Source organism: Dermochelys coriacea, chromosome 3, assembly GCF_009764565.3.
Source record: "Dermochelys coriacea isolate rDerCor1 chromosome 3, rDerCor1.pri.v4, whole genome shotgun sequence".
Classification (NCBI taxonomy): domain Eukaryota; kingdom Metazoa; phylum Chordata; order Testudines; family Dermochelyidae; genus Dermochelys; species Dermochelys coriacea.
The window spans coordinates 37692950-37719910 of NC_050070.1; the positions used below are offsets into that span (position 1 = coordinate 37692950).

The 26961-nt window shown below is 41.4% G+C and overlaps 1 protein-coding gene across 1 annotated transcript in view; it reads right to left on the reverse strand.

The window, feature by feature from the left end:
• SNTG2 (syntrophin gamma 2) overlaps positions 1 to 26961 on the reverse strand; it is a 254057-nt gene that overhangs the window by 145414 nt on the left and 81682 nt on the right. The window contains exons 7-8 of the mRNA XM_043510185.1: positions 22734 to 22821; positions 19939 to 20030 (exon numbers count right to left, since the gene is read on the reverse strand). Of these exons, the coding sequence (XP_043366120.1) occupies positions 19939 to 20030; positions 22734 to 22821 (180 nt within the window). The remainder of the gene's footprint in view (positions 1 to 19938; positions 20031 to 22733; positions 22822 to 26961) is intronic.

Below are 26961 nucleotides of genomic sequence, written 5' to 3' on the forward strand. Positions count from 1 at the left end.
AGATAGAGGTGGTTAGGGACTATTTAGAAAAGCTGGACGTGCACAAGTCCATGGGGCCGGACGAATTGCATCCGAGAGTGCTGAAGGAATTGGCGGCTGTGATTGCAGAGCCCTTGGCCATTATCTTTGAAATCTCGTGGCGAACGGGGGAAGTCCCGGATGACTGGAAAAAGGCTAATGTAGTGCCCATCTTTAAAAAAGGGAAGAAGGAGGATCCTGGGAACTACAGGCCGGTCAGCCTCACCTCAGTCCCTGGAAAAATCATGGAGCAGGTCCTCAAAGAATCAATCCTGAAGCACTTAGAGGAGAGGAAAGTGATCAGGAACAGTCAGCATGGATTCACCAAGGGAAGGTCATGCCTGACTAATCTAATCGCCTTTTATGATGAGATTACTGGTTCTGTGGATGAAGGGAAAGCAGTGGATGTATTGTTTCTTGACTTTAGCAAAGCTTTTGACACGGTCTCCCACAGCATTCTTGTCAGCAAGTTAAGGAAGTATGGGCTGGATGAATGCACTATAAGGTGGGTAGAAAGCTGGCTAGATTGTCGGGCTCAACGGGTAGTGATCAATGGCTCCATGTCTAGTTGGCAGCCGGTGTCAAGTGGAGTGCCCCAGGGGTCGGTCCTGGGGCCCGTTTTGTTCAATATCTTCATAAATGATCTGGAGGATGGTGTGGATTGCACTCTCAGCAAATTTGCGGATGATACTAAACTGGGAGGAGTGGTAGATACGCTGGAGGGGAGGGATAGGATACAGAAGGACCTAGACAAATTGGAAGATTGGGCCAAAAGAAATCTAATGAGGTTCAATAAGGATAAATGCAGGGTCCTGCACTTAGGATGGAAGAATCCAATGCACCGCTACAGACTAGGGACCGAATGGCTCGGCAGCAGTTCTGCGGAAAAGGACCTAGGGGTGACAGTGGACGAGAAGCTGGATATGAGTCAGCAGTGTGCCCTTGTTGCCAAGAAGGCCAATGGCATTTTGGGATGTATAAGTAGGGGCATAGCGAGCAGATCGAGGGACGTGATCGTTCCCCTCTATTCGACACTGGTGAGGCCTCATCTGGAGTACTGTGTCCAGTTTTGGGCCCCACACTACAGGAAGGATGTGGATAAATTGGAAAGAGTGCAACGAAGGGCAACGAAAATGATTAGGGGTCTAGAGCACATGACTTATGAGGAGAGGCTGAGGGAGCTGGGATTGTTTAGTCTGCAGAAGAGAAGAATGAGGGGGGATTTGATAGCTGCTTTCAACTACCTGAAAGGGGGTTTCAAAGAGGATGGCTCTAGACTGTTCTCAATGGTAGCAGATGACAGAACGAGGAGTAATGGTCTCAAGTTGCAATGGGGGAGGTTTAGATTGGATATTAGGAAAAACTTTTTCACTAAGAGGGTGGTGAAACACTGGAATGCGTTACCTAGGGAGGTGGTAGAATCTCCTTCCTTAGAGGTTTTTAAGGTCAGGCTTGACAAAGCCCTGGCTGGGATGATTTAACTGGGACTTGGTCCTGCTTTGAGCAGGGGGTTGGACTAGATGACCTTCTGGGGTCCCTTCCAACCCTGATATTCTATGATTCTATGATTCTATGATTCTATGATTCTTCTCAGGCCCTGGCTGTGCTGCAGGGATGCTGTGGGTTGGACACTTGCTCTGTTGGTGGCCACACGCTCTCAGGCTCTAAGTGGCAGGACCCTTCTTCCCAATATCACCCCCGCCCTGTCAGGGTTATGATCCAAGCCTGGCCTGCAGAGCCTCTTGCCTGAGGTGTCTCCCTGTGCTGGGCCTGCTGCTCAGGGTCCCCCTCGGTCTCCCCAGCTGCTCACCGCACCCAGCTCCAGCCCTCCAGCCCTAGCTGCACCACTTGGTCTCTGCACTGCTGCTGCTGTTGTTGCTCTGCCTCTAGCTCCCTGGGCTGCTTCTTTGGCCCCTCTGGCTCTTGTTGCTACAGCTCTGCTCCCAGGACAGGTCTGCTCTGCAGGCTGCTTCTGTGACTCTGCTCCCAGCACTGACCTGCTTCCTAGGCTGCTTTTCTGGCCCCTCTAGCTCTAGTTGCTGCAGCTCTCCTCCCAGGTTAAGTCTGCTCTCTCTGGGCTGTGCCTCTGGCTTTGAGGCTGCAGCTCTGCTCCCAGGGCAGGGGCTGCTCTCTCTGGTCCCTCTGGATCTAGCACAGCTCTGCACCCCAGCTTAGCTTGGGCCCCTGCTTTCTCCTTAGCTCAGCCCTACTCTGTCTGACCCAGGCAAATCCAGCTCACATGGAGGACGGGACCTCCCTAGCCTCCTGACTCCCTGATTACCTGCTTACCCTGTCATTCAGGCTGACCTGGAGCATTTGCCTCTCCCCATTGTTCCTGGAGGCTTTGAATCTCAGGGTCCTGATTCCCCATTGACCCTTCTCCCCTTTTTAGGGAGCTAGCAACTAAAACACCCCCACTGAATGTTAGTAAGGGGGCAACGGTCCCCTTACATTAGTAAGAGCTCACCAAAATGGGTGAAGGGTTCCACAACGAGGCCTATTATTTCATTATATATAAAAGACATAGGGTGAATCTCCACACAGCCTAGTGGGCCATGGATGAAGCAGAGCCAATTTGGTTTCACAATGCCAGGTTAAGAGGTGGGGGAAATGATGTGGGAAGATTCTGTTAGGGATCCACAATACATGCATGCCTAAGATCACAACTCCACAGGAGTTCCCTGTACCTTGCAGATGGGATTTTTCACGGTGAGGCAACTGGAGGAGGAGTAACATCAGTGGATCCATTACTGAAGGATCCATCAACCATTTCTCTCCCCTGGTGGTGGAGTGCATCAGCTGAAACGCCTGCTGAAGTCCTGGGCTGCATAACAGTCATGAGTAAGGCTGCAAGTCTCTCACGTAGGTCATGGAAATCACAGATTCCATGACTTTCTGTGACCTCTGCAGAGGCCAGTACCAGCAATTTGGATGTGTGGGAGGGGACTCAGGGCTAGGGGAAGTGGGGTTGAGGTGAGCGCTTACCTCAGGGTGGGAGGCTCCCTTGCTCCCACTGGCATGCCCCCCTGCAGCTCCTAGGTGGCAGAGGAAGGGTCTCCACACCATGTGCTGCCCATGGCTGCAAGCCCTGCCCCCGCAGCTCCCATTGGCTGTGGTTCCTGGTCAATGGGATCAGTGGCAGCTGGAGCTTGTGGCAGGAGCAGCAGAAGACGTGCGCTGGCCCCTCTGCCACCTAAGAGGTGGAGGGACGCAGAGCTGGGTAGAAAGCCCTTGCCAGCTGCCCCCCCCAGTACCAGCAGGGGTCCTCGGCCACCTCACCCAACACCTCCAGCCCCTTTCCCCCCACAAGTTTCAGTCAAGGAGGGTATTTTTAGTAAAAGTCATGGACAGTTCAGGGACCTGTGAATTTTTGTTTATGGCTCATGACCTGTCCATGACTTTTACTAAAAATACCTGTGACTAAAACATAGCCTTAGTCATGAGTAGTGGCTTAAAGTAGTGCAAGGAGGGGGGATTAGTTCTCTCCTTTTCCCACAGCACTACAAATCTTCCAAGCATGCAACTAATAATTATGCTGAGTAATGGAGACAGAACTTAACCCTTTCTCATTATTTCATAACTTGTTAAATTTCAGTAAATAGCTACTCTATTTCATTTTCAGTAGCGTTTGTTGTTGTTACCATCAGTGTTTCAAGAAAGAACATTCTTACATGAGACACTCCAATCTGTCTGTGCCATACCATAGAGCTCCACTTCCAGGAGAAAATATAGAGAAACCAAAGCAGAGAAAATGGAAGAGGAAAGACTAATACTAAAGAAAATCAAGAACAAGGTTCCTTGTCATCTTCTTACCTCCTCAATAGGACATTTCCGAGCCTTCTGCCACCTTTCCAGTGCCAAAATCCAAGTATCAACATTTTTAAAAATAAATTTAATAGATTCATCCCACATTGTTGTTTAGTGCTAAATTACCTTGTAGTTTATGGGTTAAATGTTATATTAAATTTATTATCTGACTGAAATTATTTCATGAGGAAATTCATTCTTTGGAAACAGCTGAAAAGCCAGAGAAATCCAGCTAACTTCTCTATCTAAGTTGACTTCCCCAAAACAGGTAATTGTACAGACTCGGGTCCTTCTTTCCTGGAATTCTCTAAATGTCTCAATTACTATAAACTTTCAGTGATGATCACAACTAGCATTGAAATGCTCAAAAGACATCTGTGACACTCTTCAAGATACTGTTTCTTGTGATCAATAAAATATTTCCTTAGTTTGGAGCTATCTGACATGAATGGTAAAACTGCATTGCTCCAACTAACTTCAGAAGGTCATAAGAACTTAGTCAGAAAGATCATTAAATAAAATAAAGTGCAAAATGGTAATATACAATCTTTTGAAAACAGTCTGCATGTCAAGAATGTGAGAACAGTAGGGAGTCCAGATTCTGCTAATTCTAAGAGTATGGATGACATGTTAAAATGGATCTCTGGTATGTTAAGTACATGCTGACTTTTTGTTATCTTAAATGCACAGTAACTTTCAGGGCCTATTTGGCTTGATTCATAAAGGATTTCTTGTTAAATAAACTAGCTGAGAAGAAAGAAATCTACAAAGATAGAATCATTTCCTCCACTTTGAATCTTCTAAATTAAATTATTTCAGTGCCCAATAAAGCTAGAGAGATTTGTTGTAGGGGGACAGGGTACACTTTTGTCTTTGAACATTCTGCTTTCAATCTGTCCCCAGTAAAGTCAACGGGATTTTTGACATTGACTTAATAGAAGCAGCATGTAACCCCTACTAACTTATCTTTAAAAGTTCTATTTTTTGGAAATGATGGGCCAGATTTTCAAAAGAGTGTCTAAATCTTTTTGTAGTTTAATGAATTTATAAACCAGATTGAAATCCTTTAGAAAAATTGGTCCACTGACAGGTGTAAGTAATTGTGAAGGGAGGTAGAGTATTTACAGTGGAGTTCATCAAATATTTTGTGAGAAAATTTCAGCTTTGCCAAAAAAATGTTTTTCCTTCAATAAATTCACAAAAGCTTTCCTGGAAGGCTGCTGAGGCTGAGCTATCTGAATCTGCCTCCCTGTCTCACCCCCAGCATTGGGGCTGGAGAGGCAGAGATCTTGGGCACTCAGGCTTTCAGCTTACCCTCCAGTTTTAGGACCTGAATACCTGGGCTTTCTGCTCTGGCCCCAGAGATGGGGGAAAAGGCTGAGCAGGTGGGTTCGCTGTCTTATCAGCACCTGGACAGGAAAGCTCTAGTAAAATTGACGAAAGCTTTCCAGGGGGGATGCTGATGATGATTCTCCACCTCCCTGGCTCTCGGCCTCCCTCACTTGACAATTTCACAACTTCTCAAGTCAATTTCATTCAGGGGGACAGCTGGGAAGCAAAAAAATTCCATGTAGGTTCTCCTGAAATGGAATTTTTTTGGAAACCCTGCTCATGAAAAATGTGTTTCTGACATTTCATTCCTATTTGGGTTGAACAAATTTTTTTCAAAAACTCAATTTTTTTTTGTGGGAAGGAATTTCCATTTTCTGGATAGTTCTTGTGCCGAGCAAAGGGAGCAGCTGGGACTGGGGATGCAGCACTAATTAGTATATTTTTCATTTTAAAAGATACTATGCAAATTATTTATCAGTGTTCATGAGAGACTCAGAAGGCATTTTATTTTATTGTTGTTGTTTGGCTGTTTTTTAATTTGTTTGGAATTTCGAATCCAAATCTACCATACTTAATTAGCCACCACTCTCATGGACGTCAATCCAAGTTAATTCTTCTGATGCATTCCTTAAGACCTTGATTTTTAAAAAAAGCATTTAAGCCTGTTCTTATGTCCCTCCTTATTTATGAAAGCACTTATATCCTTGCTTAGCTATATGCATGTTCTTAAGAACAAATTTGCTTTCTTGAATTGAGACCTAAGTGTTTTTTGTGATTTTTCTACATATTATAACACAAGTCCATGGGAGTTTTGCCTTGCTATGAGCTATAAGATCAAGCCTTGTTTGGCTGAAGGTCTGCTGAACTGATTTACGTCGGAAACATAAAAACAATATTTTTAAGGGGGAAAAGTGCATATCATATATGTAATTATTTTACCATTAAACATGTATAGTTAACCTTGGCAAAATGTACTTGTGAAATAATCCTTGTAAAAGAAGACATCTCACTGAGAATGTCTTTAACTGAATGCTCAACTCAATTTCTCTCAGATATCCCTCACAATGTAGTGCTAAAATGAACTGTTGGAGTGTTTTTTTTGCTAGAATGCATTGAAATGATGACCTTGTTCTTGTTAACTACTGGAAATGGCCCACCTTGATTATCACCATTAAAGGTTTTCCTCCTTCTCCCGCCCCCTCTTTCCTGCTGGTAATAGCTCATCTTAAGTGATCACTCTCCTTACAGTGTGTATGATAAAACCCATTGTTTCATGTTCTCTGTGTGTGTATATAAATCTCCCCACTGTATTTTCCACCAAATGCATCTGATGAAGTGAGCTGTAGCTCGCGAAAGCTTGTGCTCAAATAAATGTGTTAGTCTCTAAGGTGCCACAAGTACTCCTTTTCTTTTTGCGAATACAGACTAACATGGCTGCTACTCTGAATACCTGATTGTAACTGTTCCTGACTTGCATTCATGAACTAGAGTATATGTATATTTTATAACTACATGGAACTAAATAATTTTACATGATGAAAATTATTTATGAAGGGACAAGTTACAAATTATAGATTTAAAAAACCCACCTTGGATAACTTAAACTGAAAGACTTAAAAATCTTATTTACTTTTCACTGTTTATGCTATTAGATTACATTTTGCATTTCTCTCAGATGGAATAATAATAGATTAGTGTGTTTCATATTTGTTTGTATTTAATTTCACTTTCTAGTTTTTCTGTAGTAGCAAAAGCCAATGTGTGTTTGGCAAGCACTACAGAAATTTTATTTTTAACCTATTTGTAAAGGAATTTTAAAAAATGGAAACATTTCATTTGTTCTTAGGTTTAGTTAAAGCTTAGTTTTACCAAATTCAAATTATGAGGCCATTTTGACCTGATATGTCCCTTCTGCTATGGTAATATATATATATATAGGGGGGAGTTTAATACTTAATTCTGATGATATACCCCATCTGACTACTGAAATTTTCCTCCATTTTTCAGGCCAATACAATATTTACATTGCATATTCCCCTTAGGAAGAAAGTGGAAAAAAGTAGCAATGCAAGTCTTACTCAAATTCTATACAGGTTCTTCTACTACACTCATCACCATAATATCAGAGTGCTTTCCAGTAGTGCTTTAAGTAATATGAGTATCAACTGTCGCATAAAGAAAAGGAGTACTTGTGGCACCTTAGAGACTAACAAATTTATTAGAGTATAAGCTTTCGTGAGCTACAGCTCACTTCATCGATGCTGTAGCTCACGAAAGCTTATGCTCTAATAAATTTGTTAGTCTCTAAGGTGCCACAAGTACTCCTTTTCTTTTTGCGAATACAGACTAACACGGCTGCTACTCTGAAAACTGTCGCATAGTTATTTGTTTGCTACTCCTCATCCCAGGGGAAGAAGTCTGTGCAGTAGAGTATTTTGTTTTGTGAGAAATTAAAAAAAAAAAAATATAGCATATGTGCACATAGCACCATGTGTACACACACACACACACACACAGGTATGTGTTTGTTAGAAAGGCAAGGCCAAAGAAAGGAAAGGTCAAAGAAAAGGAAGTGGTGAAGTTTGTGATGGTCCTTGGTTCATGGGGGAGTTCATTTCATAGTGACAGACTGGCCCTCAATAAAGTTCTATTTTCCACACAGAGCAACTTTATCCTTATTGTAGAGTGTTTGTTGTTGTGCCAGAAGAGCAAAGCTGTCAACCCCGAACTTCCCAGAGATTTAGGCAAACTTTTAGCTAAGCCATGGAGTGCCTCTAAGGTAAGGGTTGAGATCTTGAACTTGGTTCAGTGTTCTATGGGAAGCTAGTATAGAGAGCAGGTTGGTAAAAGAAGAAGACCCCATAGTTATACCGATATTTGCTGAAATATGTTCAAAGAGCTTATTCACTGTGCAACACCACAGGGGTGGGGTCAAGACACATTCCTGCTTTACCCCAGATCTAGTGTAAAATCTCTCAGACCTATGGGTCCCCTGAATTATTATGTAGATCTAGAATTAGCCTCAGGAGGATGTCGCGAACACAGATGACTCCTGTATGGCCTTCGACAAGGCAGCTCTATCAATAAAATGTAATGCTGTCTTTAGATCTATCTGTTTAAATTCATGATGGATTTGAGGCCTGGTCTACACTTGGAGGGGGGGATCGATCTAAATTACGCAATTTCAGCTACACGAATAATGTAGCTGAAGTCGACGTACTTAGATCTTCTTACCGTGTTGTCTTCACTGTGGTAAGTCGACAGCTGACGCTCCCCTGTTGACTCTGCCTGCACCTCTCGCTCTGGTGGAGTACCGGAGTCGACAGAAGAGGACTCGGCAGTCGATTTATTGCATCTAGTCTAGATGTGATAAATCAACCCCCACTGGATTGATCACTGCTCGTCAATCCAGTGGGTAATGTAGACAAGACCTCAGATAAATGAGAGAGCAAGTATAGTGTCCAGTGTAGATTGCCCAGCAGTGAAATCCGATTGTCCTGCTGGATGGTGTTTCACAAGGAGAGGCTGGAGTCAGGTGAGTAGGACATATCTGAGGACTTCTCTAAGGGCAGGGAGCAGAGTTATTGGTCTTTAGCTACCATATCCAGTGCATGGGCCTTTCCACTTATAGGGTGAGATAATGGTCCCTTCCTTCCACTCTGCTGGTACTTTCCCAGTAGTCCAGGCCTAGAAAAAAAGTTGGAGTAAAACTACACTCATGGCTCTATTGAAGAAGTTCAGGTATTATGCTGTTGGCTCTAATAGTATGCTTGCTTCACAGTTTCTTTATGGCAGAATGAACCTCTTCCAACTAGATGCAGCTATACAATCAGTTGCAAACATACAAAATGGGAAATGACTGCCTAGGAAGGAGTATTGAGGAAAGGGATCTGGGGGTCATAGTGGATCACAAGCTGTATTTTCCTTTTCTAAGGAAAATACAGAAGATGATTCCTCTCCTCTCTCATATTTCATTAAAACAGAAAAAGGGAACCAACACAGAGGTACTGTTTATTTTCTTTTGACACCTAGTGCACTTTTGACACCTAGTGACTGCTGCAGCAGCAGCTGCCGTCTGAAATATTGAAATGTGCCTGGCAGTGTTCATCTATTGTGACTTGTCTCTTTTCTCCTCAGCTTTCCCAATGGAAGACTGAGATAATGATGACTACTTTCATGAGCATAACCAGTACAAAAGAAGGTTTCAGGGTCAGGGACTCGGTCTGGGGGTTGCAAATATTTTGGAGAATTGGATTAAAATTCAAAATGATCTGGACAAACTAGAGAAATGGTCTGAAATAAACAGGATAAAATCCAGTAAGGACAAGTACAAAATACTCCACTTAGGAAAGAACAATCAGTTGCAAACATACAAAACGGGAAATGACTGCCTAGGAAGGAATACTGAGGAAAGGGATCTGGGGTTGATAGTGGATCACAGGCCAAATGAGTCAACAGTGTAACTCTATTACAAAAAGACCCCAAACATCATTCTGGGCTGCATTAACAGCAGCGTTTTAAGCAAGACACAATAAGTAATTCTTCCTCTGTACTCCATGCTAGTTAGGCTTCAACTGGAGTATTGTGTCCAATTCTGGGTGCCACATTTCAGGAAAGTTGTGAAATAATTTGAGAAAGTCCAGGGAAGAGCAACAAAAATGATTAAAGGTCTAGAAAACCTGACCTATGAGGGAAGGTTGAAAAATTGGGTTTGTTTAATCTAGAAAAAAACTACAGGGGAGGGAAGTACATGATAACAGTTTTCTAGTACATAAAAGGTTGTTACAAGGAGGAGGGAGAAAAATTGTTCTCTTTAAACTCTGAAAGCAGGACAAGAAGCAATGGGCTGAAATTGCAGCAAGGGCAGTTTAGATTGGACATTAGAAAATCTTCCTTTCAGAGTGGTTAAGCACTGGAATAAATTGCCTAGGAAGGTTGTCGAATCTCTATCATTGGAGATTGTCTAACCTAATTTTAACAAACACCTATCAGGGATAGTCTAGATCAGTGTTTCCCAAACTTGGGACGCCACTTCTTCAAGGAAAGCCCCTAGCCCAGGTTTGTTTACCTGCAGCGTCCGCAGGTTCAGCCGATCGCAGCTCCTACTGGCCATGGTTTGCTGTGCCCGGCCAATGGGGGCTGCGGGAAGCAGTGGCCAGTATGTCCCTCAGTCTGCGCCACTTCCCGCAGTCCCCTTTGGCTGGGCACAGCGAACACGGCTAGTGGGAGCCGCGATCGGCCGAACCTGCAGATCCAGCAGGTAAACAACCAGCCATGCCTCCCAGGGGCTTTCCCTGCACAAGCGGCATCCCAAGTTTGAGAAACACTGGTCTAGATAATACTTAGTCCTGCCTTGAGTGCAGAGGACTGGACTGGAAAACTTCTCAAGGTCCTTTCCAATCTTACGATTCTATGATCTACTGCTAATCCATCCAGATCTGAACATGGAGTTGCTTCAGGATGGTTAAGTGCAGACTCATAATATTCTTTTTACTTTTGCAGAACTTTTTCTTGTTTATGAGCATAGACCCAATGCAAAGTCCAGTTTTGGGTCAAAGTGATTGAATAGCTTTGCATGCAGTTTGGAATTTATTAGATCTAATTCCCGCTTCCGCCTCTTTTGTCAAGTTCTCAGCATAAGCTTTATGATCCACTTTTGCTCTCACTTAAAAATACTTTGTAAATGTTTATGTTCAGTGTCATAATAGCACTATCTGGCTTCAGATTTCTTTTGCAAAATTTGAAATATCTCAATTACACAGCCAGGGGCATTGCTTGTAGGTTATGGGATGGCATCTATGGCTTCTGAGATGCCTGTTCTTATGGCCGTTTAGGCTAATTCTACATCAACCAGAAGAGTACGTGATGCATCAAATTTGTTTTTAACTGTGATATTGTGTTAGCAAGTGCTGAATTTTTATATATGTGTTGTGCCTCAAACTTAGTTGAAATCGAGCAGCAAATGCCATTTTAGCCACAAGAAGATGATGACTAGTGTTTGCCGGGGCTTCTGCACCTCTGTAGTCCTAGTATTACATTGCTATACTACAATTCTGGACTGATTCAGGATCCAGCTCATTCCTCATCTGGCCATTGTTGGATATCGACGTTTCCTGATAGATATCTAAACACCTGAACAAATTGCCAGTAATGGTAATGTTGTGATAAGCACAAAAGGACAGTAATCTCAGAGATGTCATTTATAGCTCTGGAGCAAAATGGCCTGAGAATAGCTCTGAAGACATTTCTGGGATGACTAGGTACAACATCATGTCTCCAAGTATAATAAATTGCAGGTGCAGTGGAATAGATTACATCATTGCTGCCAGTTGCTGATAGAATTCATCTTTAATAGCATCTGTAGCTTCCTCAGTGGGGGCGTAGACTACAGTGACAGGAGCTCATGGCAATGCCTCTGGTTTATAACAGTCTATCAGACATAGGGTTCCACGCTGTGAGTGATTTATTAAAAATTAGTTAGAGGATGAGTGCTATCTTGCTTATATGCCTGGCTCCTCCAGAATACAGTAGACTTGCATTCACCACAAAATGTTGACCTTTATTCATGAGTCTCACACTGGCTATGCCAGCATCTGCAATGTTGTATCATTTCAACTGTTGGACTAGTGAAACCTGGTGATGACCTTATTTAGGATTAGTACATTTCAGGGGGGAAATCTGTGGATGATACAGGCATTACAGAGTTTGGCCTAAAATGTGGTCCATATTTCATTGAACACCCACGGGCTCGCTGTATCTCCTTGGGACAAAGGAGATGTAGAGTAGTGATTTTGTTTGGGAACACCAACCCCCTTCTTAGAAACCCTTTTGCACATAGCAGATCGTTCTGAGGTTGTAGCTCTTCCACCTTCACATAGTTTGGGGAATAATTTTCCCTCCTCTAGATCAGCTGTTGGCTTTCACTTGTAACCCGGAGCAGGTGCTCTTATTGGATACTACTGTCCAGAGCAGGTAGTTTATCTGATCCTTCTTGATCTTTTTTTTTCAGATGAAATATAATATGGGGTTGAGCCATCTCTTATTTATAAAACTGAAGCCTCCCATCCTGATCATGAATCATCATATTATCTTCAATTTTTCAGTGGATATTGCTTTGGCTGGAATTAGATGTCCAAGGTCAGTAAATGCTAGTTAATGTTCATTCAGGTTGCATTTTTATACATTTTTTGTTTCTTTTATCTCTGCAGTATTATTTACACTTTCAGAAGGTTGTTATTGAAGGCCCTGATTCAACAAAACACATATGTACTTAACTTTAAGTTCAGTAGAACATAAGTGAGCACTTAATTTCTTTGCAGAATAGAGATGGGATTACTCACCTGCTCAATCAGGCCTAAATTCATAAAATGAGCACAAACAAAGTTGGTTGAAGTATTAAAAGTGGCAACGGTGAGCCAGATATTAAAATACTAGTGGGGTAGGACTTTCAAACTTGTCTAGCATTGGCTTAGATCTGCTCCCACTAAAGTCAATAGTAAAACTCACATTAATTCAGTTAGTTAGATCCCAACCTAGAGATTCTATATGCTGTTTTACTCATTATAAAAAAAAACATTTCCTAACACTGAGAATAACTAGAATATAAAATATTTTCAGAGGCAGTAGTGTAATCTCCATTACTTGAATTATTTAAACAGATTGGATAAAGAACTTAAAAATATAGTGAAGGGAACAAATCTACCCTGGTAGTAGAACGGAAAAGGTCATTTTATAGGTTTTTTCCTACTTCTCATATGTGATTCAGAAATGCAAGCTTTCCACAGCAGTATTAAAAAAACAGTGCTTTGCTTTTCTAAGGAAAATACAGAAGATGACTCCTCTCCTCCCTCATATTTCATTAAAACAGAAAAAGGGAACCAACACAGTGGTACTGTTTATTTTCTTTTGACACCTAGTGCACTTAAACCATGACAGCTGCAGCAGCAGCTGTCATCTGAAATATTGAAATGTGCCCGGCAGTGCTCATCTATAGTGACTTGTCCCTTTTCTCCTCAGCGTTCCCAATGGAAGACTGAGATAATGATGACTACTGTAACGAGCATAACCAGTACCTAAACAAGGTAGCTATACTTAGTATTTGTCACATTTTATGCTCATACATTTCTAAATGAAACAGTATGAATTGGAAATCAACTAGAGATTCAAGAAATACACTCTTAATAGTGTTGCCCCTTTTCATCCCAAGTAGCTAGTCAAAGTTCAGGGCCCTGGGGATGTTCCAGCTGAAAGTAGAAATTGACGAAGTCTGTTATTTTCTGCAATCTTGTTTATTAACAAGTAATGTACAATGTCCTGTACATTACCCTGAGGAAAGGAGCAGTTTCTTAGCTTATAAACCCGAAAACTCTTTAGCCAACATCAGATTCAAAAGCTCCATCCTAGCTTTTTACACACACACACACACACACACACACACACACACACACACACACACACACACACACACACACACATCCCTCTCTATTTCTCTATGCAAAACAATACTCAGCCAAAAGGTCCTAGGCATGTTCACACACACCATTTTGTCTTAACTGTAAGCATAAGCCCTCACCTATGTTATTTGAAGGGTGAATTCACACTTATCAACCTCAGTGGAGGTTTTAACTCAACTCATAACAAGGATTCATCCAGCTCATAGCCATATGTTTTCATCCTGATGATGGAATCCTAGATTTTCAGATGTAGAGTGGAGGTTGATTCTACCAGATATCACTAGGTATGTTACTTTCATAGCCAGGACACTCATCTGAAATCTTGAAACATCACAGGAAAATTAAAAGAAAAAAAGCTGCAGGAAACAGATATTCAGGATAAACTCAAACTTCAGAGTTCACTAGACAATAAGAGAAAAAATGGTCTTCAATTTGAAATGACAGTCAATATCTAAATGTTCAAAAACAGAACTATATATTGTAGAGAAAGGATAGAAGTGGGATATCCTACTCACTGGTCTGGCTACTTGCAGCCTAAACATTCCCCAGATAACCCACCCAGGAATCTAGATAGGTGGGTTAGCTGGGGAATGTTTAGGCTGCAAGTAGCCAGACTAGTGAATAGGATATCCCACTTCTATCCTATCTCTATAATATATAGTTTCTAAAGCACATTTCTAAAGCACCTGTCACTATAATATCTGTCATGGTTGCAGGGCTAGCTGCACCTCTGCCCCTTTATTAGTGTCTCCAAGAGCACCTAACTCAGGTCTTAGGTCTCTTGCTCTTAACTGTCTTGGGGTAGAATCATGCGATTCTGCCACTGGGAGCTAATTACAGTATACTATGCCTACCAAGCACTGATCACTCTTCAGGCCTAACTGAGTTTTGGCCTCCTGCATTTCCTCCTTTTGTGAAACTGTGAACAGTGGTATAGTGATCAAAAGCCTTCTTAAAACAAAGTATTTGTATGTGACAGTTGGAATAAAGCATTAGAGAAAAAAAAGAGGATTTTAAAGCAATGCACAGCATATTTAATCTCATCTCATTTTATGCTTCTCCACAAGCTAAATTACACAGGATTCCCTCTTAAAATACAAGAGAACAGAACAGAACCAAGTTACATTCTTTTAGGAAGCAAAAAAAATGGGCTTTTCGGACCCAGCCTGGACACAGGAATCTGTGTTTTCTGAAAGTCCCCACCCTCACCATTTGTCTGGGATCAACTACCATATTGCTCAATGGTGTCTTTTTTACAGGGCCAAGATATTAATTCATGCTTTTGCATCAAACTAGTTTTCCTAGTGGACCAGCAAGGCCATATAGGGAAATACTCCTGTGATGGTCTAACTACCCAACAATGGAACAAGCTATTCAGACTAATGGCTTGTATTCACTGCTCTTGTGACTGTATCTATGTGTGAGTGTGTTGGGAGTGAATAGGAACTTCTCGTTTTCCCTCTTATAGTCTAACACACCACCCCAACTATATTGGGGGATACAGATCTATAATCATTACCAAGCAGCCTATCATTCATCACAGAATCTAAGCATCATGCAAAAGATGTAAAAAGAAGGCACAAATAGTTCTAAAAGGTACTTTTCTCTTTCTTTCACATAGTTCTGGTGAGTATGTGGATATTTTTATTTAATGGGACTCATTGCTAAGGAAACAGTTTATTGACAAGCATGTGTATTTCTGATGTGAGCACACTTGAAAGCATGGTCTTGCAGGTAAGGTACTAGACTGGATGGCAATCAGAAACTATGGTGAAGGGCGTCATATAAGTACCCAAGATAGTCAGACAGATTTGTAAAAGGGACATAATAATTCCCCTCTCCAATCTCTGTCTTTTTAGATTGCATGCTTTTTGGAGCAGGACTTCTCTCTGACTATCTGTATGTTCGTATAGTGCCGAGCACAGTAGGGAACTGATCTTAGACAGGGCCTTTAAATGCTACTGCAATATAATAAGAAAAATAACAAGCATGCCTGGGCTCAGTCTGATCTCCTCTGTCCAGAAGTTCCATTAAAGGGTTTTGAGAATCATCACAAAGTAGCAGCCGTGTTAGTCTGTATTCGCAAAAAGAAAAGGAGTACTTGTGGCACCTTAGAGACTAACAAATTTATTAGAGCATAAGCTTTCGTGAGTTACAGCTCACTTCATCGGATGCATCTGATGAAGTGAGCTGTAGCTCACGAAAGCTTATGCTCTAATAAATTTGTTAGTCTCTAAGGTGCCACAAGTACTCCTTTTCTTATCACAAAATATGACAGCAAATTGGGCCACTTTTAGAAGTGAGCAATTCATGAAAAACAATAGTCCTGGTTTTGTTTTGTTTTTTTACTGTATAAATGATGACATTTATTAAAAAAATAGAAAAACCCTTTGGTTTGCCACTGACATTTTCATGACCTCTTTGCTGGCCTGTTTTGATCACAGTTTACTTTGATAAAGTATCTCTGCTTTTATGCTTTCAGTGGGCCACCTCAGAAGCTAAGACCACTTTCTTTTCAGAACATTTGAAATCTTGCCTTTTCATTTGCTTTTTCATGGAGTAATGGACAACCTTTTCAAACTTTTTCCTATGAAAGGATGTCATGACTTTTCTATTGGGCCAGGTATATACCATGAAGCACTTTGCTCTGCTTTACCTTTTTTCCATAGTTTTTGTGTGCATACTTGGCTCCTCTTGTGAGACTGTAAAACTTCAGAAGGATCTGGTCCAAGGATATTTAAAAGCTAAACTGTTTCTAGATATTCACCTCTCTTTTCTTTCTCTCTCTCCCTACAAGATTTTGAGCTTTGCCCACAATCTTCAGTGTTCCATCTCAGCAACATATAACTCCAATCATTTATTTTTAATTTTATACAATAACTAAAAATCAGCATATGGGGTACCCAAGACCAGTAATATATCACATAGTAATCAAAACGAGGGAGTATTCCCAAAAAGCACAGTAAAAGGGTAAATCATATAGCAAATAGTATCCAACGTGCTTAGTCCTCAGCCAGGCACTAGACTTTCTGTCTGGTCATTTATACTGGAGCTCATCACTATGTTATCTGGGAACCATAGCATAAAAACCACCCATCCCAGATGGAGGGTGAAGGCAGTAGCCTACAGATGTCTAGAATCTGGAGAGGTACCACATATCTGAAAGAGACCTTAGCAATAGTTTCTAGTATCTAATATTATTTATCCCATAGCCGCCATCAGGAACAAGTCCTCATTTTGTTAGGCATTGTAGAAACATAAATGGTCTCTGCCTCAAAGAGTTGTCTAAATATCTGGCCCTGTTGATTCATCTTCACGTTATTCTTTTCTTTCTCTTCCTCATATTTCTTCTCCTTACTGTTAAACCCTATCTTAAATTAGATGTGAGCTCGAATAATAGAAATCCAACAATAATTATTTCAAAGAAGCATTTTCGTGCTTTCTTCCATGGTGACCTCACACATGGGAGGAGCTCCTTGTAACATCTGCAGAGTTTCTCCACTCTGTTTCTTTAAATCCCTCCTTAAAACTCTCAAGGGCTATGATACCTATAAAATACTTTACAATGATAAGTCAGCTAGTGTGATAAGACCACTGCCTATCATGCTGACCAGTACTGTCTCATTGTTTCCCTGTACTCCCTGGGCTGTGTATACCTCTTGTCTGTAGCCTTATAGTTAGATGGTATACTTTTTTGTTTCCCAAAATAATTCCTAGAGCATATCTTTTAGAAAAAGCATCCTGTCTTGATTTAAAAATTGTTAGTGATGGAAAATCTACCACCACATTTAGTAAATTGTTCCAATGGTTAATTACTCTCACCATTAAAAATGTATGCCTTATTTCCGGTCTGAATGTGTCTAGCTCAGTGGTTCCCAAACTTGTTCTGCAGCTTGTGCTGGGAAAGCCCCTGCCGGGCCGAGCCGGTTTGTTTAGCTGCCGCGTCCACAGGTTCAGCCAATCGCAGCTCCCAGTGGCCGCAGTTTGCTGCTATAGGCCAATGGGAGCTGCTGGAAGCGGCGCGAGCCGAGGGACGTACTGGCCACTGCTTCCAGCAGCTCCAATTGGCCTGGAGTAGCAAACTGCGGCGACTGGGAGCCGCGATCGGCCAAACCTGCGGATGCGGCAAGTAAACAAACTGGCCTGGCCCAGCAGGGGCTTTCCCTGCACAAGCGGCGGAACAAGTTTGGGAACCACTGGTTTAGTTTCAATTTACAGTCATTGGATCATATTATACTTGTTTCTGCTAGATTGAATAGCCCATTATCAAATATTTGTTCCCTGTGTAGGAACTTATAGGTAATAAATAAGTCACCCCTTAAACTTCTCTTTGTTAAGCTAAATAGATTAAACTTTTTAAGTCTCTCACTGTATGGCATGTTTTCTAATAATCTTTATCATGGGGTTAGACTAGATGACCCTTACAGTCCCTTTTAACCCTATGGTTCTGTGTCTTTCTATGATCATTCTTACGGCTCCTCTCTGAAGCCTCTCCAATTTATCAATATTTCTTGAATTGTGGACACCAGAACTGAACATAATATTCAAGCAGTGCCAAAGAGGTACAATAACCTCTTTACTCCTACTAAGATTCCCCTTTCTAGGCATCCAAGGATTGCATTAGCCCTTTTGGCCAGAGCGTCACACTGGGAGTTTACGTGCAGCTAATTATCCAACACAACCCTGAAATCTTGTCCAGAGTCATTGCTTCCCAGAATAAAGTCCCCTGTTCTGTAACTCTGGCTTACACTCTTTGTTCCTAGACATATACATTTACATTTAGCCATATTAAAACATATTGTTTGCTTGCTCCCAGATTACCAAGAGATGCAGGCTGCTCTGTATCAGTGACCTGTCCTCTTTGTTATTTACCATTTCCCCAATCTTTGTGTTGTCTGAAAACTATCATTGATGGTTTTAGGTTTTCTTCTAGGTCACTGATAAAAAAGTTAAACAGTAAGGGCCAATAACCGATCCCTGTGAACCCAACTAGAAATATGCCCACTTGGTGATAATTCCCCCTGTCTAGCTACAATTTGAGACCTATCAGTTAGCCAGCTTTTAATCCATGTAATATGTTTCATGTTAATTTTATATTGCTCTACTTTTTTAATCAAATTGTCATCTGACACCAAGTCTAGTGATGGAGTGATTATTAGCCTTATGGGTCAGTTTGGGAATCGGCATCATCAAGGAAAGATGCTATGGGAGAAAGTACAATGATGTTTCTGATAGCAGCAGACAAGCAGGCAGTAGAGACAGCCAACACTGCCTGAGCTGAAGGGATGAGGGGACTGACACTATGAATCAAAAATACATAAGCGTGATAAGCCTTGATGATATGGTAAAGAAACATGAATTTGATGCATTTTGCATCAACAGACCTGTTACAGCAAGACCATGACCCACAGTGAGAGTGTCTGCAGGTGTGCATTATTCCAGTCGGAGCTCCTGGAGACAATGAGCTGGACTGATGCACAATGCCTCTGGGAGTGCTGGGGAAACATGGCTAGAAGTTTCCTACCGCACCCTTTTACTGGGTACAATATGTGTTTTCCTTGTTTCTACACTAGCCTCACTCTGTTGGTTGAAGTAACAGGTTGTCACGCACCACTGCTCCTCCCCTTTCCATCTTCTTTGGGAAAGCTGGCACCCAAGTGTAAAGATTAGGATTATGACAAGTCAGCAAAAGAAGGGTGTAGGTGAGGATGTAGAGGCTGCTTGTGTCTTGTCTTTTTTTTGTGTATCCACAAATTTCATATTAAAGAAGCAACAGTGCTATCTGCTAAAACTATCATACGTGCCATAGCTTTGGTGAATAATCACTTGCCTTGAAAAAGGCTCTAAACAGCAGATCCATCAGACCATTGCATGGTGTTACATCTGCCCATTTCTAAACTACGTGCTATAGAATTTTACAATAGCTGGCATTCATTTTGGTTCAACTTAGACATATTGTTAATACAAGGTTCTTATTCCCCTCCTCCCCCTACCCCCCACCTGCCTTCCTTTTTTCTTTTTCATTTTCTCATTCCTAGATGTAAATTGGTTTCTCACTAATTAAATCTTGAAATGCCTTCTGGCATGGCAGGAATATTTTGGCTTCTGTATTTCTATGAAATTCAATAAAGCATGTGAAAGTTCACTTGAAAAAGTATTGTTTCCAACTATTAGAAGTTAGCCAATGGCCGTATGATAATATCCTAGACAACTAAATTATTTAGAAGAAAATGACAGAGATTCATTTTGATTCACCGTTTGAAATTAGGTTTGTGAAGGTAGTGGTAACACAGATTATGATCAGACCAACTGGAATCAATTTGCTTACTGTGTTAGTTGAGTTTCCATTCAAATGTAAACCACTGTCAAAGAGAGGTGAGGAAGCTCCACTGCTATGATCACTGGATGGTCCAGGGGAACCTGAAAATCAGAAGGTGATAGATAATTGCTTAACTATGTTAAACTATTAAACAATCCATTATTATTTCAACTGAGGAAGGATTACAATGTGAGAATTGGTGAAATACGAACAACATTATACAAAAACAAATGTGACTGCCTTTTAGCATGACAAGCAACAGCATGCATCTGATCATAGGCTGTACTTTACAGGATGAGAGAGATGAAGGCAGTTAGATATCTTTATGTATAGACTGCTTAATGGGATTACTCACATGTTTAAGTGTTTGTCTGATTAAGCTTTTTACAGTAAGGTTGAGTTTTTGAAAACTGAATAGAGATTTTAGCCACACATCTCCCATTAAAATTAATAGCTAAATTCCCTAGTCACATGTTAAGGGCATATGCATACACTGGTTTGTAAATACATCTTAGCTCTTGGTTTGAATGGTGTCTATTAAGTGGACATGTAAACTTTATTAATGGATCTGATTTTTTTTGTTGCTGAATGCCTGTTATTTTAGACAATTGGAGATATTCATTATTTTGATTGAGAAATTAAATGCAAGAAAACACATAATTGCAATGTTAATATTGCATGGTTATGTGCTCAAAAGCCAAGTTTTGAGCTAATTTTTCCTCAGGCATGTATGCATTCGGAGGTTGTCTGTAAATATATTGTGTGATGGCAGCTTATCTGAGATATGTATGTCTATTTAGGTGACAGATAACATATATATTATATTAGAAATACTATGCAATTACATAATTAAAGACTATTGCAATGCAAATGCCAAAGAGGACAGGGTTTAGGTTTTGCTTTTAGATTTAATTCTTACATTTTTTGTTTCTTTGCGTGCTTAATTGTGCAACCTTCACATTGAAATAATATATGTTTTACATTTAGTTTTCTATGGCAATCTGAGTATATTGAGAAATGCATGTAAAACTCAAACTCACAGCTCCACATTCATTATCACCAAAATTCATTATTCTGTCTGCAGCAATCACTTGAAATTCCTCTTAAATCATTTCTCATTAATAGGCCGATCAAGATTCTAACTTAATAACACATAACAGAGGATGACAATCATTCATGTCCATATGCTTTTTTATGCTTTTATTCCATGCACATTTGTTGGGCTTAGTAAAAATGGAAATACATTCATAGAACTGTACAATAAGGCTCATCTTCTCCATAACAATTTATGCACATATTTTAGCTAGAGAAGAAAGAAATGATTCAACTTTATTTAATTTTTCCAAGCAGCCAGAACACCTGTCTCTGTATCTCTCATAAATGTTTGTTATATAGCCAGACATGCTAAAACAACATTAGATGGGAAGGTTACCGAATAAACCCATACCAAATTTTGAACACTACTGGGTATGTTTGGGTTTTTAGTAGTTTTTTTCAGGCCTTTAAATCTGTTAAAAACAGGTATTTAAAATTACTCTAAAATGCAGTGGAAGTTTGCTGAAGGGCTCCACGCACTGTCCCAGTCCACAGCACCGTCCCTGCAGCTTCCATTGGCTAGTTCCAATTGGCCGGTTCCCTGAGCAGGCAGCACTTGTGGGAGTGGGAAGCACATGGAGACCAACTGCCCCCCTCTCGCTCAGGGGCCACAGAGATGTGCCAGCAGCCAGCCACTTCCAGGAGCGGCGTGGGGCCAGGGCATGCAGGCAGCCTGCCTGAGCCCTGCTGCGCTGCCGACCAGGAGCCACCTGTGGTAAGCACCTCCCAGCCGGAGGCTGCATCTCACACCCCCTCCTCCACCCCAACCCTCTGCCCCAGTTCACAGCCCCCTCCTGCACCCAAACTCTCTCCCAGAGCCCAGAGCCCTCCCCCCTCCCACACCCCAACACTCTGCCCCTGTTCAGAGCCTCCTCCTGCACAAAACTCTCCCCGGAGCCCACACCCCTCACCCCCTCCTGCACCTCAATCCTTGCCCCAGCCTGGAGCCACCATCTGCACCCAATCTCCCTCCCAGAGATTGCACCCCTCACTCCTGCACCCCAACCCCCTACCCCAGGGTCAGCCAATCCACACCCAGGAGTTGAGAATGTTACACTGATTTGTGACAATCCCTGAAGGATTTTGGATCTATAAACCACAAATGACACTAATAAAAAGTAAAACTCATGAAGTGTCCAGTGGATTCTATGAGACTAGGTGCCGTGTGACCATATTATGCCTGCACCCAAATTCCCTCCCAGTGCTTGCACCCCTCACTCCTGTACCCCAACCTTCTGCCCCAGGCTCAGCCTGGAGCCCCCTCCCACATGCTGAACTCCTCAGCCACAGCCCAGAGCCTGCACCCCCTCCACACCCCAACTCTCTACCCCAATCTGGTGAAAGTGAGTGAGGGTGGGGGAGAGCGAGCAACAGAGGGAGGGGGAATGGAGTGAGGGAGCTTTGCCTCGGGGAAGGGGCAGGGTAGATCCTGGGTTGATCTTAAATTCAAAAAGTGATCTTTAGCATAAAAAGGTTGGAGACCACTGACTTAGGTATTGCAGCACAGAGCCCAGCAAAGCCTATTTATATTTAAATATCTGGGCCTATTTTCTTACACATTGAACCTTAAATAATAAACTGCATTAAAGAATAAACTTTCTTGCAGTAAAACATCTGAAAATAAGATTACTATTTCTGTCAGTGTCTGCTCATTATGAGAAATATTGCAAAGGGAAAAAAATTACCTCTACCCATTAATTTCTTCTTACCTAATGGGAGCTTTAGAAATGATGGAGCTTCCCTGAGGTACTGTACAGTGATGGTAACTTCATTGCCAGCATTTCGCAGTAGGTGTACCTGTCAGTGTGACAAATCACAGCTACTTTTTATCAAAAGAGAACCAGCCACAGGAAGTAAAATAGTCCACAACAAAACCTCCATCTCTGTTGTTTTGACAGAAATACAACAATTATGTTTATCATTGGAATGAAGAATATCTTGTGGTCAAGCCACCCCATCAAATGATAAAACTAAGTATACCCACAGTTACTGAAGAAACTGAGAAATATTAAAAGTTGAAGGACAATTTGTATTTACGTAAAGACAGAAAACCCCCAGTGCTCTCTGAAAACAATTTCATATCAAACACCTGTTGTGACAAGTAAGTGGTACATTAAGGATGAAAAAATTAAATGTAGTGCAAGATTTACATTTCTGTTTCCTGAGTGATATAGACTTGTAGCAGGAGTTCATTTTCCTTGGCCACCCAGAACACTTCAACCACGTTAACAGGATACAAGAATTGTCTTTTAATTATATACTGAGTTAAAATAATCAAAAGGTTTATACTATAAGACCTCTTTGCATACAGTTGTTTTCTAACTCAGATATTGAAAACAAGTTCAGTCTATTGTGGAGTGTAGCTGAGGCCTGGCCTGACATGAGTAATTAACACATGGAGGGAGGCCTCATTTTTTGGAAGATAGAATTAGGGAAGTAAATAAATCATCAGCGTAACACTGCTGTATGCCACCTAACAATATGCGAGTGCCGAAGGCTGGAGTCAAATTAATTTCTTGGGAATTAGAGTGGAAAAAAGTCTCAAAGGGAATCCCAACAGTTTCCTGGAAAAGATCTCCGTTCCCACTCACTTTCATCTGCACTTCCTGCTTCAACAGCACCCCGCATGCTCCTTCTTTGGGCTCACTGAGCTCCTGCTCCCCACTTAGCCTGTTCTCTGCTCAGTGAATTTCGCTCTTGGCCCTAATGCTCATGTAGATGATTTTCCCAAGGTATTTCTTTCAGTGTTGATATAATTGCAATTGTACCATGTGTTCAGCAATATCTGATGTTTTATTTAAAGCCCCAGCTCCCGAAGCCAAGTGCTTACATGAGAACCTCAGTTTTCATTTAGCAAAAAGCCCTACTGGGTGTGGGGAAAAAAAGCTGAAAACATGGCCTGCATGCACCCTGGAAACTCAAAAACCAGATGGAAAAGTAAAAGAACTATTCATTCATTCATTCTAAATCTCACAATTGCAAAGCCAGTCTCATGATTTGGGGGTACAACTCTTTATTTCTGAAGATGGATGGTTTGCAATATTGGTCTTCCCTGCCCCCCCAACATACAGTAAAGGGGATGCCACCTGTAATAACAACCGCAACACCTCTCCTTTTGCTCCCCATCCTCAACAGAAATATGCAAACGTACCCTTGATAGCTGTTAACTCACACGCATCTTCCCCAGCCTCCATTTACCTTTGTGTTCACCTATTGTATCTCTTTGGGACTGTCTTTGTTTCACCCGTTTGCACAGTGTCTAACACCACAGGACCATGCTCTCTGATGTGGTAGCCCATAAAGGCACCAAATATAAATAAAAACAGAGAGAACCGACAAGCAGAAGATGGAGAACTTATTCACTGGCAGGCTAAATGACTTGTTCGAGGACACACAAAGTCTGTGGAAAGGCTGAGGACTGAACCTAGCTATCCTGAATTCCAATGCAGAGCTGAGGCCACAACATCATTCTTCTACCCCAACTTCTATAAAAATTGTTCATTAAAAGCGAAGACTGAGTTGTAGCTTTGCCAGTCATGAACTGTATTATACTACATTCCTGAATAGTTCAGATAACTGATTGTTTTATGTGCAACCTATTACATATCTGCACATATTTTAGAAACTTCAGATGGTATAAATAACTGAATTCGAATCTTTGGCTGAAATGAGTAAAAAGGAAGGTGGAGAAAGCATATTCTGGAAATGCATAAGATCATTTAGGTTGAATTTGTAAGGCATCTTTGTTCATGGTAAGTTTTCACATTATTTTTTAGTATTTTTCAAATTCCTTAGTTACTGGATGACCTCTTCTTTTTTAATTAACACTGATTTAATAATTCTTAAAACCCCTATTTTGACCTTTTCGCAAATCTATGAAAACCAAGATTTTTTCTCTTTCCAACAGTACAATTTGTACAATTCGGTGCCTGACGCATTCTGCCATGTCCGTACAGAATTGTTTTGAAAGCTAAATCCAGTACTGGCAAAGAAGTACTTGCCATTCAGGTCACAAAAGAAAAAAAAAAGTAGGGCAGCTCAGATCTTCGGTAAATGGAAAGTCAGTATTAATCCATCCTTCCCACACAGTAAGAGTCTGAGCAGAAAGAAAAGTGAGCAATCTCAAGTAACACTTTACATTGAAAAATTAGTATTGTGCCTTATAGTGTTAGATCAGTTACTTTGTTTGAAGAGGTGGGAAACCCATGGAAACCTACAATAAATGATATCTTGGCTTTTAGTTTTAAAAAACCCTGTCTTACACACTCGATTCTTACGTAGCCTTCAGCACTTATCTATGTGCACCACAGTCATTAATGCATTTTACCCTCACAACATCCCTGTGAAGTACGTAAGTATTACGCTTCATCTTACAGAAACTGAGGCACAGGATAGAGTAAGTGACTTACCTGAGGTCACCCAGGACTCTGTGATTGATCAGGGACTTGAATCCAGGTCTCCTAGGCCCCCTTTCAGTGTCCTATTTACTAGACCATCTTTCCTCCTAATGTACTGTATGTATAATTTGATTAATGATTAATCTTAGCAAGATTTGGGATTTTAGCAAGTTCTGTTTTGAAGAATATCATTGATAAATTGGATGACAGCTGAAAATATGCACAGGATTCATTTTATAGGCCATTACTCAAGCCTCTGATTCACATTGTTACAACAGTCTATTTTAGCTTTGCAACCGGGCAGTCATAAACAGTGTGTACTGTGACAGGGTCAGGCCAGATGACTACAGGAGAGTGATAGAAGGCAGATATATTAGCCCCAGATTAAGCAGGTCCCTTTCCCCTGGGTAAGGTAACGAGGCGGTTCCAGAACAACCAGGAACTTGCTGGAACCAATTAAGGCAGGCAGGCTAATTAGGACACCTGGAGCCAATTAAGAAGCTGCTAGAATCAATTAAGACAGACAGGCTAATCAGGGCACCCCGTTTAAAAAGGACCTCACTTCAGTCAGTGAGGGGCACGCAAGGAGCTGAGAGTGAGAGGGAGTGCTGCTGGAGGTCTGAGGAGTACAAACACTATCTGGCATCAGGAGGAAGGTCCTGTGGTGAGGATAAAGAAGGTGTTGGGAGTAGGCCACGGGGAAGGAGCCCAGGGAGTTGTAGTTTTCACACAGCTGTTACAAGAAACACAGTATACACCTGTGATCCACAGGGCCCTGGGCTGTAACCCGGAGTAGAGGGTGGGCCTGGGTTCCCCCTCTCTCCTTCCCCCCCTTCACCTTTTGAATATAAGTGGAATTGACCTGAACTGTGGGTTCCACCAGAGGCAAAGGTCCCTGGCATGTCCCTTGACCCACTAGGTAGATCAGCAGAGACTGCAGGGATTGTTCTCCTTCTTTTCCCCCCATGCTGGCCAGTGATGAGGTTAGCTGAGTGAATGGCAGGTTTGAGCTACTAGTAAAAGTGGCCAAACTGAGGGCTGCCATGAACCTCTGAGGTGAGCAAATCCGTCAAGAAGTGCAGGACCCACCAAGGCAGAGGAGGAACTTTGTCACGTACATAAAGCAGTCTGTGATGAAAAATGCTCATATAAAGGTTGAGGAAACAGTTGGTAAAGCCTTGTATATGTTTAAACGAGTCAGTATTTACTTTTTTTATATATATCAGTCACAGGATGATGAATGTGGCTTCCTGAACTCCATTAATACACACATTAGGATTTGAAATGAATTGATGTACTCTTTCGAGGCCATTCATATCAACTAATCACTTTGTACTATTTATGCTAATCTTCATGTTAATGAAGCCTTCAAACCAACATCCAATGCTTTTAAATTTGAAAAATACATTTCTAAACTAGAAAGAGTAAGTCGAGATCCTGCTGCTCTCCAAAAATGGAATGTCTGCAATTTTGACTCATTAATTTGGAGAAACATCTTATTAGGGTGTCTTTAAAGTTAAAAACAATTAATTACATTATT